This window comes from Elephantulus edwardii, unplaced genomic scaffold (assembly GCF_000299155.1).
Source record: "Elephantulus edwardii isolate Elephantulus edwardi_28Jun2011 unplaced genomic scaffold, EleEdw1.0 scaffold00130, whole genome shotgun sequence".
Taxonomy (NCBI): domain Eukaryota; kingdom Metazoa; phylum Chordata; class Mammalia; order Macroscelidea; family Macroscelididae; genus Elephantulus; species Elephantulus edwardii.
Genome location: NW_006399880.1, coordinates 7,965,246 through 7,981,766, shown reverse-complemented (window position 1 = coordinate 7,981,766; position 16,521 = coordinate 7,965,246). Strand labels below are relative to the sequence as shown.

Genomic DNA, 16,521 nt, shown 5'->3' with positions numbered 1-16,521 from the left:
CATGGACCACCAGGAAAATAATCAGGTCTGTCTTGAAGAGGATGAAACCAAATTTCTCCTTGGAGGATATGATTTTGAAGCTCCATCTCATATACTTTGAGCACATAGACAGGAGGCACTGGTCCATCAAGCTTGGAAAGGTAAAGGGACAGTGCAGGAGAGGAAGACCCCGGATGGGATGGATTGATGCAGTAACTGAGGCAATGGGGGTAGGTGTGTTGGAGTCAGTGAGACTCTCTCAGGATAGGGCAGGCTTTAGAGCTGTTGGACATAGGGCCGCGATGAGTCGCAGGCAACTTGATGGCAGAACTAAAATGAAATTGTCTCTTCATTTGATGGGATTTGAATTGGTTCCATTCTCTCGATAATTTTCTCAAAAGAAAAACTATTGTGACTCCTTCAACCCTGGAGAGCTATACATGTGATTCATGTATGATCTTAGAGAATAGTCCTTTTGATGAATTAGTATACTTTGACCCAGCCAGGAAGGTGTTTTCAGAAAGAAAACTGGTTACAGCAGACTCTGGTAATGAAGAAGATCCATATCTGTGTCTTAAATAATTTCTAGGAAAGCTAGGCCAGGTTCCGATGGTTCTTATTAACTTTATTTAAGAGTATAAAATTCTCAAACCACTTTCAGTGATTTAAAAGATGGATGTGAAGCAAAGGAAGGTGATGATGAGAAATTTGTTGTGACTATAGGTCAGTCTGAGAGTCTTCCTTGACTGCACCAAACAGCAACAACATCAATAAAGGGGGCAACTGGATTTGTGCTCAAGTCAGAGCAACACAACCCTGCGACAGCCTGGACAGATTTCTGGTCCATTTTTTATGGGGCTGCCCCCCTACTCCTACCTATTATTTAGCACTACTTTCAGTTGTGGGACAGATTAATTTAATGCAGGATGCCTTGAAGCAACAACAGACAGATGGTAATTAGCTTTAATCACTTCAGCTGTGGCCTGTGGGTATTCAGCCCTGAAACCTGCCCAAGGAGAGAACTTTAGCGTGTCCCATTTCTTTACCCAAGTGCTTGAGAAACTGTGGATGGCCTGCAGGGAGCCGTGGCCCTAGCTTAACCGTGGCACCTCACTTGCTTCTATTTTATACATGATATATTGGCAAGCATTTCTTGCTTCCTATTCATGCAAAGTCATATCTTTATTCCATTTAATAAGTTCATTACTTACCCCATTATCACCCAAGATATCCAGCTGCTTTATTAGATCAGGGATGTTCACATCCTACAAGATCAAGGCAATATATGTACATTTAAAACATAAATATGATTACGATTTCATTTTTACCAAAACTCAGAAAGGATAGTTTAAAGACTATACTTCCTTGAGTTGTTCTTCAACTAGGCATACCTGGCATTAAACTCTTAGAAGCTGTGTGAATTTAGGCTAAGGTTTTATTCCCAATTTAGTCAGCAAAATGGAAATAATAAATATATCCTCATAGCTTTGAGTATAAAGGGAATATGAATGATGGCATTAAACCATGTGAGAAGGAAAAAAAAGTATGCCCAGTAGTTTTTATCCTCCCTTATATTCATTGACTTTTTTTAATTAAGGAAGATTTCAGGCATAACAAAAGCAATAAGGTAGTAATATGAACAATTAAGTTCATTCTGATTTAATGGTATTCTCACTTGTTTGAATACCATCAAATACAAAACTAAAACATAGTTCCACTTTTTTAAAATTTTTTAATTTTTTTTTTTTTTAGGTATTTGCCATTCATTTCAAGAGCCTTTGTGGGACTGTGGTTAAAGCACTCAGCTTCTAACAAAAAAAGGTCAAGGTTTGAGGCCACAGAAGAAAGAAGTGACTATTCCTATAAAGATTTACATTCTGGGGAACCCTATGGAGAGTTATGCTCTGTTCAAAAGGGTCCCTATGGGTTGAAAAATGAGTCCAGGTAATGGGGTTGGAGGCACAGTGTATAAGGAGTTATGCTGACTCAAAGGCAGCAACTCAGGTGGTTCGAACACACCAGTTGTTCTTCATGAGAAAAGATATCCAACCTCTTCCCTAGCGATTTATAGTCTAAGGAAACCCACTGGAGGGTCAGCCATGAGTCTGTTCCCACATGGTGGCAATGAGCTGAATGGAGTCACAAGTGATTTTAATACACACCTCGCATTGGTTTAAAACAGCTGAATCTCATGTGAAAGGGTTACTTGCATTTAAGTTTTACACCATGGATGAGGTGGTTTGTGATTTATTCAAGGGGGGGAAAATACAATGAAAAGATCAAGTTGCTTTACATTTAATTAGAGGTGAATTAAAGAAAAATAGCTTTGGTTTACAAATATCCACGCACACTAGGAAGCCCAAAACATGAAATCTACAAAAGTGCTTTAAGATAGACAATTAAGCAGCACAATTTTATTATTTCCTTTCCTTGTGTTTTACTTCATTGTCGATGTTTTGAACCAACCCACAAATGACTCCCAGGGGGTTTTCAGAGGCAATAAATCACACAGAAGGAGATTGTCCCTCTTTCTCCCATGACACAGCGGGTGGATTCGAACCGCGGACCATTTTAAATGCAGTGTAATTCCTTACTGCAGACTTTTGCAGTGGCAGTGCATTTCCTTACCACTAAGACACCAGAGCTCCCCTTAGTTCATTAGTACCACGTTTTCTTATTACTGCTGTTCAAACAAGGGAGCTGAGACCTACCACTAGGGGGAGTCTAGATCAATCTCATAGGTTAAAAAGGTACCTAAAGGAGGGACATGCGACAGCTCTTGGGGGAACAAGAAGCGGCCACGCTGGGGCAGTAGGGAGACTTGGCACAGCAGGAGCCTTTCTAGCTTTACCTCTGGGGCAGACTTTTTAATATAGGATTAAGTTATTTAAACAAGAAATAAGTTGAAAATTGCATATCCTTCCAGAAGACAAAATTCTTCTGAAATTAAGCATATCAAAAGAGATGATGGACTATATGATTTTACTTTTCAAACACCAATATTTCATGAGTATAATTCCACAATACAATCTTGTTTGGTGTCATCAATGGGAGTAGGACTCAGTGCAACCCTAAACAACTGATCATGAACAACTGATCTCAAGCCCGTCCTTTCCTGTACCATCCTCATCATCTCGAATATGCCCGAGCCCACTTCTACAGTCACTGTCAAACCATCTCATGACAGCCCTCCCCTCTTTGGCTAACGTTTGACCCAAATATGCTTAATTTGGAAGAACTCTTTTTCATTAGGTATTAAATTGATTTTGTATTTCCCTTGGACAGTGGCATCCACTTTTTAAATAACATGCCTCTGGAGACTCTATGAACTTTAAAAAACGACAATAGTTATAAAAAGGTCCAGGTCTTTTATTCATGGAGTCACTATGAGTCGTGATAGACAGCAATCAACAACAACAACAACTATTGTTTACAGGGAGCTCTGGTGCATTAGTAGTAAGAAGTTGTGCTATCAACCCAAAAGTAGGAGATTCAAATCCATCAGCTGCACAGCAGAACAAAAAGACAGAAATGAATTTCCTGTGTGATTTACTACTGAATACTCTGACAACTGGGATATTGGGGGTAGGTGTATCAGAGTCAGTGAGACTGGCTAAGGATAGGGTAGGATTTAAATCCATTGTACACAGGGTTACTGTGAGTGGAAGGCAACTCAATGGTACATAACAACAACAAGATGCAAATTCACTGGAAGGCCTGAGTCAGTTCTACCTCCATGATACATAACAGCAACTATTTTTTTTATATTGCTCCATTCCAAATAATCATGCTTCCTGGGTTCTTTGCAGTGATCAATCACATAAATGACACACATCAAATGAATTCATGTTCTACTGATGTTTTCTAAACATATAGGTATTTTCATTTCCTAAGTAACTTGAACCAAAATGAAGTCCACAGTGACCGAAAGACAAGCTAGTCAGGCCCATCATCCCACCTTCCCAATTCTAAATTGGAATTTAGAATTTCTAATTCTAATTTTTACATAAAAAATAAAAATAAAAATCTCTGCCTACCTTGACACCCTCCTTCATACAGTAGATCTGTAGAGCACTCACACCATCTGAGAATGGATGGATCTGCAGATTAAATGGAGGAGATCGCCTCTCTCTTTCCTTGAGACACAGTGATGAATATATGGGAATTTGGGGGAAAAAAGGCAACAACTGATTAAACACTAACCCAGTTGATGCATTTCTTTATGGTATTTCAGCAGTTTGTCAATATGTCATGTTCTTCCCACAAAAGAAAAGAAACTCATACTTAAATTTAATGGAAGAGAACGGATTAGTCATCTAAGAGGTTTGAGAGAAGAATTTATAGATGGAGTCATCCACTGTTGCAAATTTTTAATCCAGGAAATGTGGGAAGTAAAGTTCCAATTTAAACTATGAATATTTAGAGCTTTCAGGTATTATAGAATGGTCCTACCATGATATTTTATAGCAGCAAACAGCCTTTTGCATATTCAATCCACTCAAATTTGATACATTAGATATGTGGGCTACAAAAGATGAGGACTTTTCTTCCTTCCTAGCATGTTAACTCTTTATCCAGACTTAATGTGAAATAACTTCAAGAAGAGTTTTCTGGTAAAATCATAAAAAAAAGAGGAGAGGATTTGCTTTGTATTTTTACACATCAACACGAGTTCAAGCAGACCTCCAAGCCAGATGCTACAAGATACAATCAAATTAGGATTTGATGTAAACACTGTTTATAAAGAAAAGACAAAAATAAACCCTGAAATTTGGTCAACTTGATCAAGAAGTCTCTAAAATAAGTTAAACGTGTTTCTTTGTAGCCTTTGTCATAAATGCCTTACAGCTAAAGTTTTGCTTATAAAAGCAGATTATCTAAATATAGGCTCCAGTCATGAACTCTGACTTTTGCATAATTCCTACATGCCCTTTAATGTTATGTAAATTTGTCCTCATTTTGAAATGACTGAATGAACCCATATTCACAATAAATTCTTCAACACAGTCACTTCCACCTGGTGCACATGTAGCTTTTAAATAACTGAAAAGGCTTTTAGCCTTTTCTTGTAGCCTGCATACGAACCAGACACACCTGCACGGACTCATCTATAAATTCAATTTAGTGACTTGAAGAATAGGAACAAATCTATAGCTTGAATATCGCCTATATACAGCATATGTAAGGATAAAATTCTTGAAGTCATATTATTGATGTGTTAAAATGCAATAAAAGATGGGAGTAATTATTTCAAAGTGATGAGACAGGGATGAGGACAATTTTTAAAATTAGTTTTGAATTATACATTTTTTTCTTGCTCATGAGGTAGCTTGGTCAAAAAGTATAGTCTCTACCAAAACACTTCTGAGTTGCTTCAAGGTTTTTCCACTTACTAGTCACGGGACTCAGCTGCCTTGTCTCCCACAATATGCACATGAAATGCTTAGACTGGCCCCCAAAACAAAGTAAGTGTTCCATGTAGGTTAAGGGATTTTATTAATTTTTATTTTAATTTCCTTACTTCTAGCTCTAGGTTTCGAAACTCCAGCAGCTCATTCTGGTCTCTGGCATCCTGCAGCTCCTGTTGTAACCGATGATTTTCTGCCTCCTGTTTTTCTATCTAATAAAGCAAATCTGTAAGTTAGATGAGCATTGCAAAAGCACCTACTATAACTTTGCAAAGCAAGCATGGATAGCAACCATTTACTCAGTCAATAAATCATACAGGTCATGGAAAACTCTAGGCCATGAAGAAAGAAACATGTGCATAGAACACGTCTTGGGCTTCCTTTCCAGGTACATTTTAGCTGAGTTATAGTCACAGAGGAAACCGAAGAAGGATGTTTCCATTCGGGGAATATAGACTGAGATTGCTGACTATATTCTTGTGTGGGCTGTGGAGTGTGTACTGGAAAACTGATTAAAAAGCATACATGGAAGAAATTTGTACCACTTATTTGGAAATGTCCCAGAGTTATAAATTGTGAGAGAATTAAATAAAAAAAAATAAACAAACAAAACCTCCCTCTGCTCTTATACAAAACATCCCTGATTTCCAGTTACCTAGAGAGGAAAGCCAAATTCCTTAATACAGAATTAAATAGCTCAATCATCTTTTCACTGGTTGGGTTTCTTGTTCTAAATGTCACCATTTTAATCTCTACACACTCATATGCTCACATACACTCCTGCTCACAGTAGAAGCTAGAAATCTTGATTGACATTATGAACCCATAAGCTGATATCAATATAGGAAAGGCTCTCTTCCTGTCTTTTCTATGTAAGTAAATCCTATGTTCAACATCCTTGAAAAGGAAGCTCTAATGTCTCCTAACATGGAACCCCTATCTAGCCATTAAGAAACAACCTCTTTTTATTCTGATTCCCTGTAGAACTCTGCATCTCCAGTATGGAGTACATACCCGATGAAGTCTGGAGTGAGTGATAGGCATAAACTGTTCCTCCTGTCTACTGAGGCTATGTCTAATTGATTCTTAGATTGTGAGGGTTCAGAAAATCTTCATGGATTTTGCAAGGTTTTAGGCTGCTTTTGATATTAACTGTGTGGGTAGCCCTTATGCATAGTAACTATTTAAAATATTGAAGTTAGATATAGGATATTATCACAGAGGAACTGTATTTAAAACAATACATTTTTCTTCTATGAATATGTATTTGCTTTCAGTTTGTTCTCCTTTTACTCAAACTCAAAGATTCTCTTTTTAGTCAAAAGATATTAAACTAAAGGAAATTAGACATAAGACATCTGGGACTTAATTCTTAAATGAAAATAAATGTAGACTCACTTAAAATAGCAGTACCTTTTAAAAAATCCTTTCTTTTACATAGCCTTATAGGGAAAAAGCATAGGAAAGGTAGGGAAATGGTGAGAAACAAGATGACATTGATTAATGTAGTCATATAAATTTTCTTTGACTTTAGATATAAACATCTAGTTTATGGTTTTAGGAAACTTTACAACGTTTTGGAAGTTGACTTAGATCCATCAGGGACATTCTAGTACCTAGACTCTAATACTGTGATTAGTGATGGAATACTTGGGGGAGATTGCTGGTTCTGGAGAGGTCAGAAAGGAGCCTTTATAGCATAGTGGGCTAAACATTTGGCAGCTAGTCAGAAGGTTAATAGTTCAAGCCTATCAATCACTCCATAAGAGAAAGATGAGGCAGTCAGCTCACATGATTTACTACCTAAAAAAACTCAAGAGGTTAGTTCTCCTCTGTCCTCTAAGGTCACTCTGCATCAAAATCAACTAGATGCCAGGGGTTTTGTGTGGTTAATAGTAGCGATTACATCAGTGGCTCCTGGGTTGCATTCATATACTAAAGTCAACGCTTAAAAAGTGACTTTGTAGAGACCCTTACAATGTATTCAGTGCTTGGCACTGGTCAGCTCAACTTGGGTGCCACACTCACATGCTACACATCAGTTCTGCTTTATGTCAAGAGGGTGAGATTAGATGTATTAACTTTGTTAGACTCAAGTCTGAGAGGGAACTCAGATATAAGGACAAGACTTTTGGGCATATTCCTTATGTTTTAAGATGTGGTGCGGTATTTGTTATTATTATTTGTCAAAGGCAGAAGGTATTGACATATTAACAGACACCTGTATTAGCTGCTATGTAACTGTAGACTGACCTACAGGGTCATTTTCTTAGTCTAAATTAGCATTCAAATTCCAGTTTTTATAAAAAATAATATCTTTTTAACTTTTACTTAATTTGTGGAAGGTAAACACGAAGGAAAGCCAACTTTGAAACTAACTAGTTCGGTTTCATTGTTCCCAAATCTAATGATGAAGTTCAGATACCCGAAATAGTATTTACTGGACCTATAGCATATAAATACAGCTTCACAGAAAAAAAACAACAACAAACACTACACCAAAAACCCAACTGGAAATGTTCTTTTGTGCCTTGGGTAACATTTACACTTTTAAATCAAAAAGATACAAACAGTAAAGTCTAGTAAAAAGCCATTAGAAATGGGAATACAGTCTACACTAGATAGAAGTGTGGTTTTAGAGTCATAATCTGTCATTTTCTTGCACAAAATAGCGAGTCCTATTCATAGAGCATTTTTTGCCGACAGACAACAACATAGGATGTGTGCGTGTGGGGGAGTGTGTGTATATATACACATGTACAAGAGCTATACAGTATATATATACATATGGCCAACAGATCCATTGGTGTCAGGAATCACATCCTTTCAAGTCTGCACAATGCCCAGCGCTGAGCCATGCACACGTGCCACTTAACTGATGGTGATGGCGGTGACAAGGATGCAGTTGAGCACTTAGCAAGGAGAGTGCAGCGCGGGAAAAGCCTCCCCTTCCCCTGGCCCCTGTGCCACTCCTGAGCGAGCCCCCTGCTGCTCCTGGATCTCTCACAGTTTTCTCCTGCTCCCCACTAGGGTGTTGTGCCCAACATACCTTTTCTAAAAGCTCCTGGTTTCTCTTAATGAAAAGTTGTTTATCTTCTACCCAGTGTGAATCCTGTTTGACAAAGAATATCGTGCAGTCAGCATTTCAGAGTGGCATGTAAGCGCATGTGTCGACAAACCACTTTGCCAGAGCTGTCTTCTTTTCACCCGGTTTGCTTGCCTGTCAATGACTGTCACAGGACACCTACCCCTTCCAGCTCCTTCTTCCTAGATATTAGGGCCAATGTTGCCAGGAGAATTTAGCCCCCTTTTTGTCATTGTTGCTCACTATCTCTACCTTTTCCAGTCTGAAAAATCCAGGACCAGCCTTCTGGGGACTCAGAAGTGACCACACAGGCAAGAAGTGAAAAGGGTCAGAATGCACACAGGCTAGATACATATGGATGGAAAACATTACAATGCAGAACCATAAATGTAGCATAGAGGCAAAGAATGCAGCTGGAGGGGTGGGCCCTGGTCTGACGGGTTTAGACAGTTTATGCTATTTGTACAGGGTTCTTCTGGCATTCTTTTGCTAGTCCAATCTCATTCACTGTTGTGGCTGGGTTCACACTGTGGCCAGAAAGCACCAAGGACAGAAACACAGAGTTGAACATTCTAACACTGCTTAAAAGAGGTGACTGGGGGAGAGCCAAGCCAAGTCCTGGATGCCGCCCCGTGCACTGAGAGATCTACCAGAAAATCAGATTGTAGCTTGGGTCTGCCAAGGTTCTTGCAACCAAATGCCTACCTGCCCTTTCTGAGCCAAAGTCGCTTCCAGATCTTCAATTTTGGCTTTATATCTTAGCACCTCTGCTTGGAGCTGTTCCTGGGCCTGGTGGAATAAAAATTCCAGAACTTAACAAATAAAACGATAATGCTTTTCTTCCTCCCCTGGTATGTCCCTGAGGGGTACAGTGGTTACATATACTACTGCTAAACAAAAGATCAATGGTTCAAATGCACTTACTGATTTGAAAGAAAAAGACAAGGCAGTTAGCTTCAATAAAATTTATAGCCTTGGAAATCTATAGAGTAGTTCTACTCTGTCTCACATGTGTGCCACTGAGTCCAAACCAATTCATAGCTGACCCACCAGTAGGTTTTAGAGGCAGTAAATTGCATGAGAGGAGATTGCCTATTCTCCTGTCACAGAACTGCTGGTGGATTTGAACAATGTGCCTTTTGAATTATAGTGCAGCTTCTTAGCACAACAGATCCATTAAGTTCTTTATGAGACAGAACTGACTTGATGGTAATGCATTTAGGTATGTTGCTAGAATTTAAATGAAGAAAGAAAATAGGGAATTTTCTTATGGCAAAATAATCTTTTATCAAAGAATACCACTGTGAGTCATATTCTGCCTTAAATATTTCCTGATTCCTTTTCTAATTTGGCTAACATTCAAGTTCTTTAGCTAGGCATTCACAAACATCCACTCTATTCTGTCATCACTTTGTTTTCTAAGTGCATCTTGTAACTCTCCACATCAATCTTTGCACCAATTTCCCTTCTGGAAAGCCTTTTCCCATTGTGTGACCCAAACCTTTCCATTATTTTGTAGTAAACTTTGTATCACATATTGTCATCTTTCTTATCCATTCTCACTCATAATAAACTCAGCCATGTATGAATTCATAAAGTGTCCTAATCAAATCACCAAGTTTGGAGATCCAAGCAACGAATGTACAGAAGAAGCAACAGCTCTAAGTGTGTTTTAGTAATCTTTTCCAAAGTCACAGAACTTTCATTGTCTCTATCACCCTCTTAACGGAGCTCTGGTGGCCTAGTGGCAAGAGGCTTCCCTGCAATTCCAAAAGGCAAGTGGTTCAAGGCCACCAGATGCTCCCCAGGAGAAGGATGGGCAATCTCCTCCCATGCGATTAACTGCCTCTGAAAACCTGCCGGAGGTTCAGCTATGCGATGGTTCTGACTTAACAGTATACAACAGCACAACCACCACTCTTTTAGTTTAAATATGTGTTGTTGCTATTTTCTCTACAGCTCTCTAAGGTTTATATCTTAAAATTTTCCTCCAATTCTGATGTCACAACCTTCTTCATGTTTTCCAGCTTCTTGAATGATTTTCTCCACATGGAGAAAAACCTACAATCCTGATATACACTTTTCCCAATTTTAAACTATGATGTGTTGACCTTTTCTGTTCAGACAATTGCTTCATGGTTTACATATAGGTTTCTCATGAGAACGATTAAGAATTCCCAAAGGCCTTTGCAATAAACATCTTTCTGGTATTCTCTCCTTTCAGCCAAGAACCATCTGACATCAGCAATGATATTCCTGATGCCATGGCCTCTTCTGAATTTGTGTTGACTTTTTGACTGTTCCTTATCTGTACTGTTCCAGCCATTTAAAAAAAATGCACTTTATATTTTTATTATGAGGATGGCTTTTTCTAGTATTAGTATTATCTCCTCTGAATATCTGCAGAAGTCAACTATAACCTCTCGTGGAGTGGATTTATTTCATGGGCATATATTTATCTAGAAGTCAATTTATATAATTGATGCAGGTTTGTTCAATCTATCAAGTTTCTAAAAAAATTATTTTTGTAGGTTAGGTTACTTTATAGACATTCATCTCTCCACTTCTATTGTATTGTAATAAAGTTTACAGCATACTCATTTTTAAAATAATCCCATCAGATTTGAAGACTTTTGGTACATGTTCCATTTTTAATCTTTCCGTGATTATATTTTTCATATTATTTGTCTGTCTTAGGGGGTTTTGTTTCCTTGAGGATTTTTCAACCTATATAATTTATTTTTGCTCTTCTAATTTCTTAGAATTTACTGTTATTCTCTTCCTAACTTTGTGTTAAATTATTTTGTTCAGATGTTAACTTTTTTCCTACTTTAGTGAATATAGAATGAATACCAGAGGAATGTATATCTGTGTTTCATTGACTATGCAAAGGCGTTTGACTGTGTGGATCATAACAAACTGTGGCTGACTCTGAGAAGAATGGAAATCCCAGAACACTTGATCATTCTAATGCGAAATCTATACTTAGACCAGGAGGCAGTCGTCAGAACAGAGCAAGGGAATACTACATGGTTCAAAATTGGGAAGGGTGTACGGCAGGGATGTGTACTATCTCCATACCTTTTCAACCTGTATGCAGAACAGATTATCTGGGAGGCTGTGCTCTAGGAGGAGAAATGTGGGGTCAAGATTGGTGGAAGATCTATCAACAATCTGCGTTATGCAGATGACACAACCCTGCTTGCTGAAACTGAGGAGGACCTGAAGCGCTTGCTGCAGAGGATCAAGGACTGCAGCTTCCAATATGAATTGAGGCTCAATGTCAAGAAGAGAGATTCTCACCACTGGACCAACTGGCAGCATCAGGATGGATGGTGAAGATACTGAGATTGTTCACAGCTTTAGTTTACTTGGCTCCACAGTCAACACTCTTTAAAAGATGTATTGCCATGGGAAAGTCTGCTGTTAGGGACCTCTCCAAAGTACTGAAGAGCAATGATGTCTCTCTGGAGACTAAGGTGCATCTGATACAGGCCATGGTCTTTGCAATCACTTCTTATGCATCAGAGAGTTGGACAATGACTAAGGAGGATATAAGGAGAATTGATGCCTTTGAGCTGTAGTGCTGGAGAAGAGTCTTGAGAATACCATGGACTGCTAGGAAAACAAACAGATTCATCCTGGAAAGGGTTAAAACGGGTTAATCCTTGGAGGCAAGGATTCTGAGGCTCCATCTGACATATTTTGGACATGTTGCAAGGAGGGACCTGTCCTTGGAGAGGGACATCATGCTTGGTAAGGTGGAGGGACAGCACAGAAGGTGGATTGATTCAGTGACTGGGGTAATGAGGATGGGAGTGTCAGAGACAGTGCTATTGGCACAGGGCCAAGCAGAGTTTAGAGCTGTTGTACATAGGGTCGCTATGAGTCGCAAGCGCTTGATGGCACATAACAACAACAACAACAACAACATATTCATATTAACACTTTGTTTAGATGGTAGGATCAAATGAAAAGAAAAAAGACTTCCTTTTTGATTCTCAAAAAACAAAAACTCCACAAAACATAAGTCATATGTTATGTTATTGTGCTCATGCAAAATCTAAACTTAGACAAAGAAGCTGTTGTGTGAACAGAACAAGAGAATGCTGCATGGTTTAAAATTAACAAAGTTATGTGTCAGTGTTCTATATGGTGCTAGGGACATTACAGCCAATGTCTAATGGATCATGGCTGAAAGCAGAGAGTATCAGAGGAATGTCTGCTTCATTGAGTATACAAAGAATTTAACTGTGGATCACAACAAATTGTGGCTAACCATGAGAGGAATGGGAATTACAGAAAACCAGATTGTGCTCATGTGAAATCTATACCTGGACCAAGAGTCAGTTGTCAGAACAGAGCAAGTAAATACTGCATGTTTCAAAATCAGAAAAGATGTGCATCAGGAATGCATCCTATCTCCATACCTTTTAAAAATATATGTGGAACAGATCATTCAAGAGGTTAAACTCAATGAGGAGGAATGTGGTACCAGGATGGGAGGAAAACTCATCAACAAATTGCACTATGCAGATGATACAAAATTTCCTTGCTGAAACTGAGGAGGACCTGAAGTGTTTGCTGCAGAAGGTCAAGGACTGCAGTCTCCAATATGTACTGAAGCTCAACATTAAGAAAACAAAGATTGTCACCACTGGGCCAATAGGCAGCACCATAATAGATAAAGAAGGGATTGAGATTGTTAACAATTTCAGTTTACTCAATTCCATAATCAATACTTTTGGCACCAACTGTCAGAAAATCAAAAGATGAATTATATTAGGAAAGCTTCTTTCAGGGAACACCTTCAGAATCCTAAAGATCAATGATGTCAGTCTAGAGACTAAGGCGCACCTGATTCAGGCATGGTCTTCCCAATTACTTGGTACACATCAGAAAAATGGACAATGAATAAGCATGACAGAAGACAAGTTGATGCCTTTGAGTTGTGGTGCTGGAGAATAGTATTGAACATATCATGAACTGCCAAAAGAACAAACAGGTCTGTCCTGGAGAGGGTGAAACCAAGTTGCTCCTTGAAGGCAAGGATTTTGAGGCTCCATTTCATAAACTTTGGGCATGTTGTTAGGAGAGACCAGTCCTTGATGAAAGACTTCATGCTTAGAAGGGCAAAGCATGAGAGAGGAAGACTCAGAATAAAATGGATTGACTCAGTAACTGAGATAATGGGGGTAGGTGTGTTGGAGATAGTGAGATTGGCTTAGGGTAGGTCAGGGTTTAGAGCTACTGTACATAGAGTCATTATGAATCACAATTGACTTAACAGCCTATAATAACAAATACATGTATCAGTGTTGTATCCTTTCTCTGTACCTAATCAATCTGAAAGTTGAGGAAATTATTTGAGAAGTTGGACTCTATATGAAGAAGAATGTGGTGTCAGGATCTTAGGAAAACTCATCAACAATCTGCATTATGCAGATGACAGAACCTTGCTTGTTGAAAGTGGGGAGGACTTAAAATGCCTGCTACAGATGATCAAAGCTTTTAGCCTTTGATATGGATTACATTTTAATATCAAGAAAACAAAAATCCTTGCCACTGGACCAATATGCAACATCATGATAGATGGGGGAAAGTCTGAAGATTTCAAAGGTTTCATTTTACTTGAATGTACAATTAACACCCTTGATACCAGCAATCAAGAAATCAAAAGACATGTTGCATTAGGAAAATCTGCTTTCAAACAGATCTCCAAAACACTGAAGAGCAATGATGCCAGTTTTAAAACTAAAATGTGCCCAATCATAGCCATTGTCTTTTCAATACCTTGCTATGCTTCTGAAAGTTTGCATATTTGGGGCATACTGTTTGTAGGGTCCAGCCTTTGAAGAAAGGCATCATGCCTGGAAAGGTCAATAAAAGAGAAGAAGACCCTCCGTAAGATGGATTGACTCAGTGACTGAAATACTGGCTTCAAGCGTATCAGACATGAAGGGGATGGTACAGGATAGGACAACGTTCAAATACATTGTTCATAGTTGCTATGAATTATAGCCAATTTAATGATGGCACATAACAATAACAACAACAATGTTGTGTTGGTAAAATGCATAGTAACTACTACCAATGAAAACAAAAAATAGTAGTACATTGTTAAAGTATATACGTGAAGGTATAGATGTCCACTTCTTTTAGAATAACCTGGAATGATATTTACCTGTTTATTTCAAACCACAATCTTTTTAATACATTTACTCAGTTTGTTTTGTATCCAAGTTACCACTAAAATATATATATATAACTGAGAATCTAGTCTTTTTCATTAAATAACTAATAAGAGTGGGAGAAGGATGGGCAATCTCCTCCTGTGCAATTAACCATCTCTGGAGGGTCAGCTCTGGGTCGGTTCTGACTCTATGGTACACAATAACAACAACAACAACATAACACTCCACAACATATTACATGCTTTAAAAAGACCCACACAAAAAATCCCTAAGTTCATTCTGATTCCTGACAATCCTCCGCTGAGTTTCTGTGGCTGTGAATCTTTACGGACGGAAACTGTCCATCTTTCTTTTCTGCCGTGGAGCCACTGGAGATACCCAGCGCTGACCTTTAGGTTAACAGTACACTACACCACCAGGGTTCTTCCTCCAAAAAGGATGTGAAAGAAAATCATCAAGTGGTCATGCCCTCCACTCACTCAATGTAAACAGAACTACAAGGCCGTTACGAAGCAGTGATTAAGGCTCCGTGGTCAGGGGATGAGGTTAACACGTTTTTGGTTTTTTGTTTTGTTTTTTCTTGGTGCATGACTTTAGCTAATCATATCAACCTCACTAACCTATATGAAAACCGTCTCACCCCACGAGTACTATTTTGGCTTCCGTGAAAGAAGGAGGCAATAATATGTACTTTATAGAGTTGTTTTAGGATAATCAGAGGTACTAGATACAAAGTGCTCAGCACTTGGCCCTGAAGACATCAAGCACTCAATAAATGCTAAAGTGTGTACTTCCTTTTGATTTGTTAAAATAAGTTTATGACAGGCAGTCATGAGCAAGAATCCTAGCTTTGCCACTGAACAGCTCTGCTATTTTTTCAAGTCAACTAATCTTTCTGAACTTCAAATTCCTTTTTTATGAAATACCTGCATATGTTTGTGATGAGGATTAAGTGAGATACTGTCGGAGAAAATTCTTTATAAGCTATCAATAAGCATTAGCTGTATAATTATTAACTAAGAAAGGAAAGTGGCTAACCACTGTCTTTGAAAGATAACAGTCATTTCTCTAAGCAAGAGATTTAAAAATGGGTTATCAAAATTCAATACTATCTGTCTTTGACAGTGGAAGTTTTCAAAAAGCAAGAATAAGAATGATGTACTCAACTATCTTGAAAGGAATAAAAGCATTGATCTAACCCGGTTCTAATGTTTCTAGTTCCAAGGTTTGTTGACATAAAAGACACCAGAGTTCAAAAACAGCAGGGGAGAGAAGGCTATGCAAAAAAGCTATCTATCCTATCGATTCCCGGCTTCCCTTCCGCCCAGGAGCACGTTCTCCCGCCGGTTTTTCTGTGTACCTGAAAGATGCCTCTTCGCTATTATCTGAGGTGACTTCCCCCGGGAAGCCGGGAAGCTGCGCACCGGGGGAAGTCACTTCAGATAATAGCGAAGAGGCATCTTTCAGGTACACAGAAAAACCGGCGGGCTCTCGGGCCAGAAAGGAAAACATAATCTACACAGGAGTTCTACAGGACACGTCACCTTCCCTTGGAGACAGTACGACTAAACTTAAGAGACACTGGTCAAAAGGAAAAAAAATGTCAGCAGTTGACGTGTTTGGGATCACAGAAGCCAAAAAAGCTTAAGATACATGGGTTGGACAATGGAAGATATTTTCTGAAGGGACTTGGCAGATGTGAAGGGTTATCCTGGCGGAGGGTGGAGCTGGGAAGTAAGTGGGTCAAGGCACTGGGCTAGGGGTGGGGTCAACACTGTAACTAATGCTTAACTCCACAATAAGGGATTTATCTTTCACTGCTCCACAAATTGCTTGTCTGTCAGATACTCCTCTA

At 38.8% G+C, this 16,521-nt stretch overlaps 1 protein-coding gene across 4 annotated transcripts in view; it reads right to left on the bottom strand.

Moving 5' to 3' along the window:
• Window positions 1-16,521, bottom strand: part of JAKMIP2 (janus kinase and microtubule interacting protein 2) — a 276,562-nt gene that overhangs the window by 36,356 nt on the left and 223,685 nt on the right. For 3 of the 4 annotated variants that reach the window (XM_006893730.1, XM_006893728.1, XM_006893727.1), the window contains 5 exons: window positions 9,178-9,261; window positions 8,437-8,499; window positions 5,501-5,599; window positions 4,017-4,115; window positions 1,191-1,244 (listed from right to left, as the gene is read on the bottom strand). In XM_006893730.1, coding sequence (XP_006893792.1) covers window positions 1,191-1,244; window positions 4,017-4,115; window positions 5,501-5,599; window positions 8,437-8,499; window positions 9,178-9,261 — 399 coding nt within the window. The remainder of the gene's footprint in view (window positions 1-1,190; window positions 1,245-4,016; window positions 4,116-5,500; window positions 5,600-8,436; window positions 8,500-9,177; window positions 9,262-16,521) is intronic. The other variant, XM_006893729.1, reaches the window with a different exon arrangement.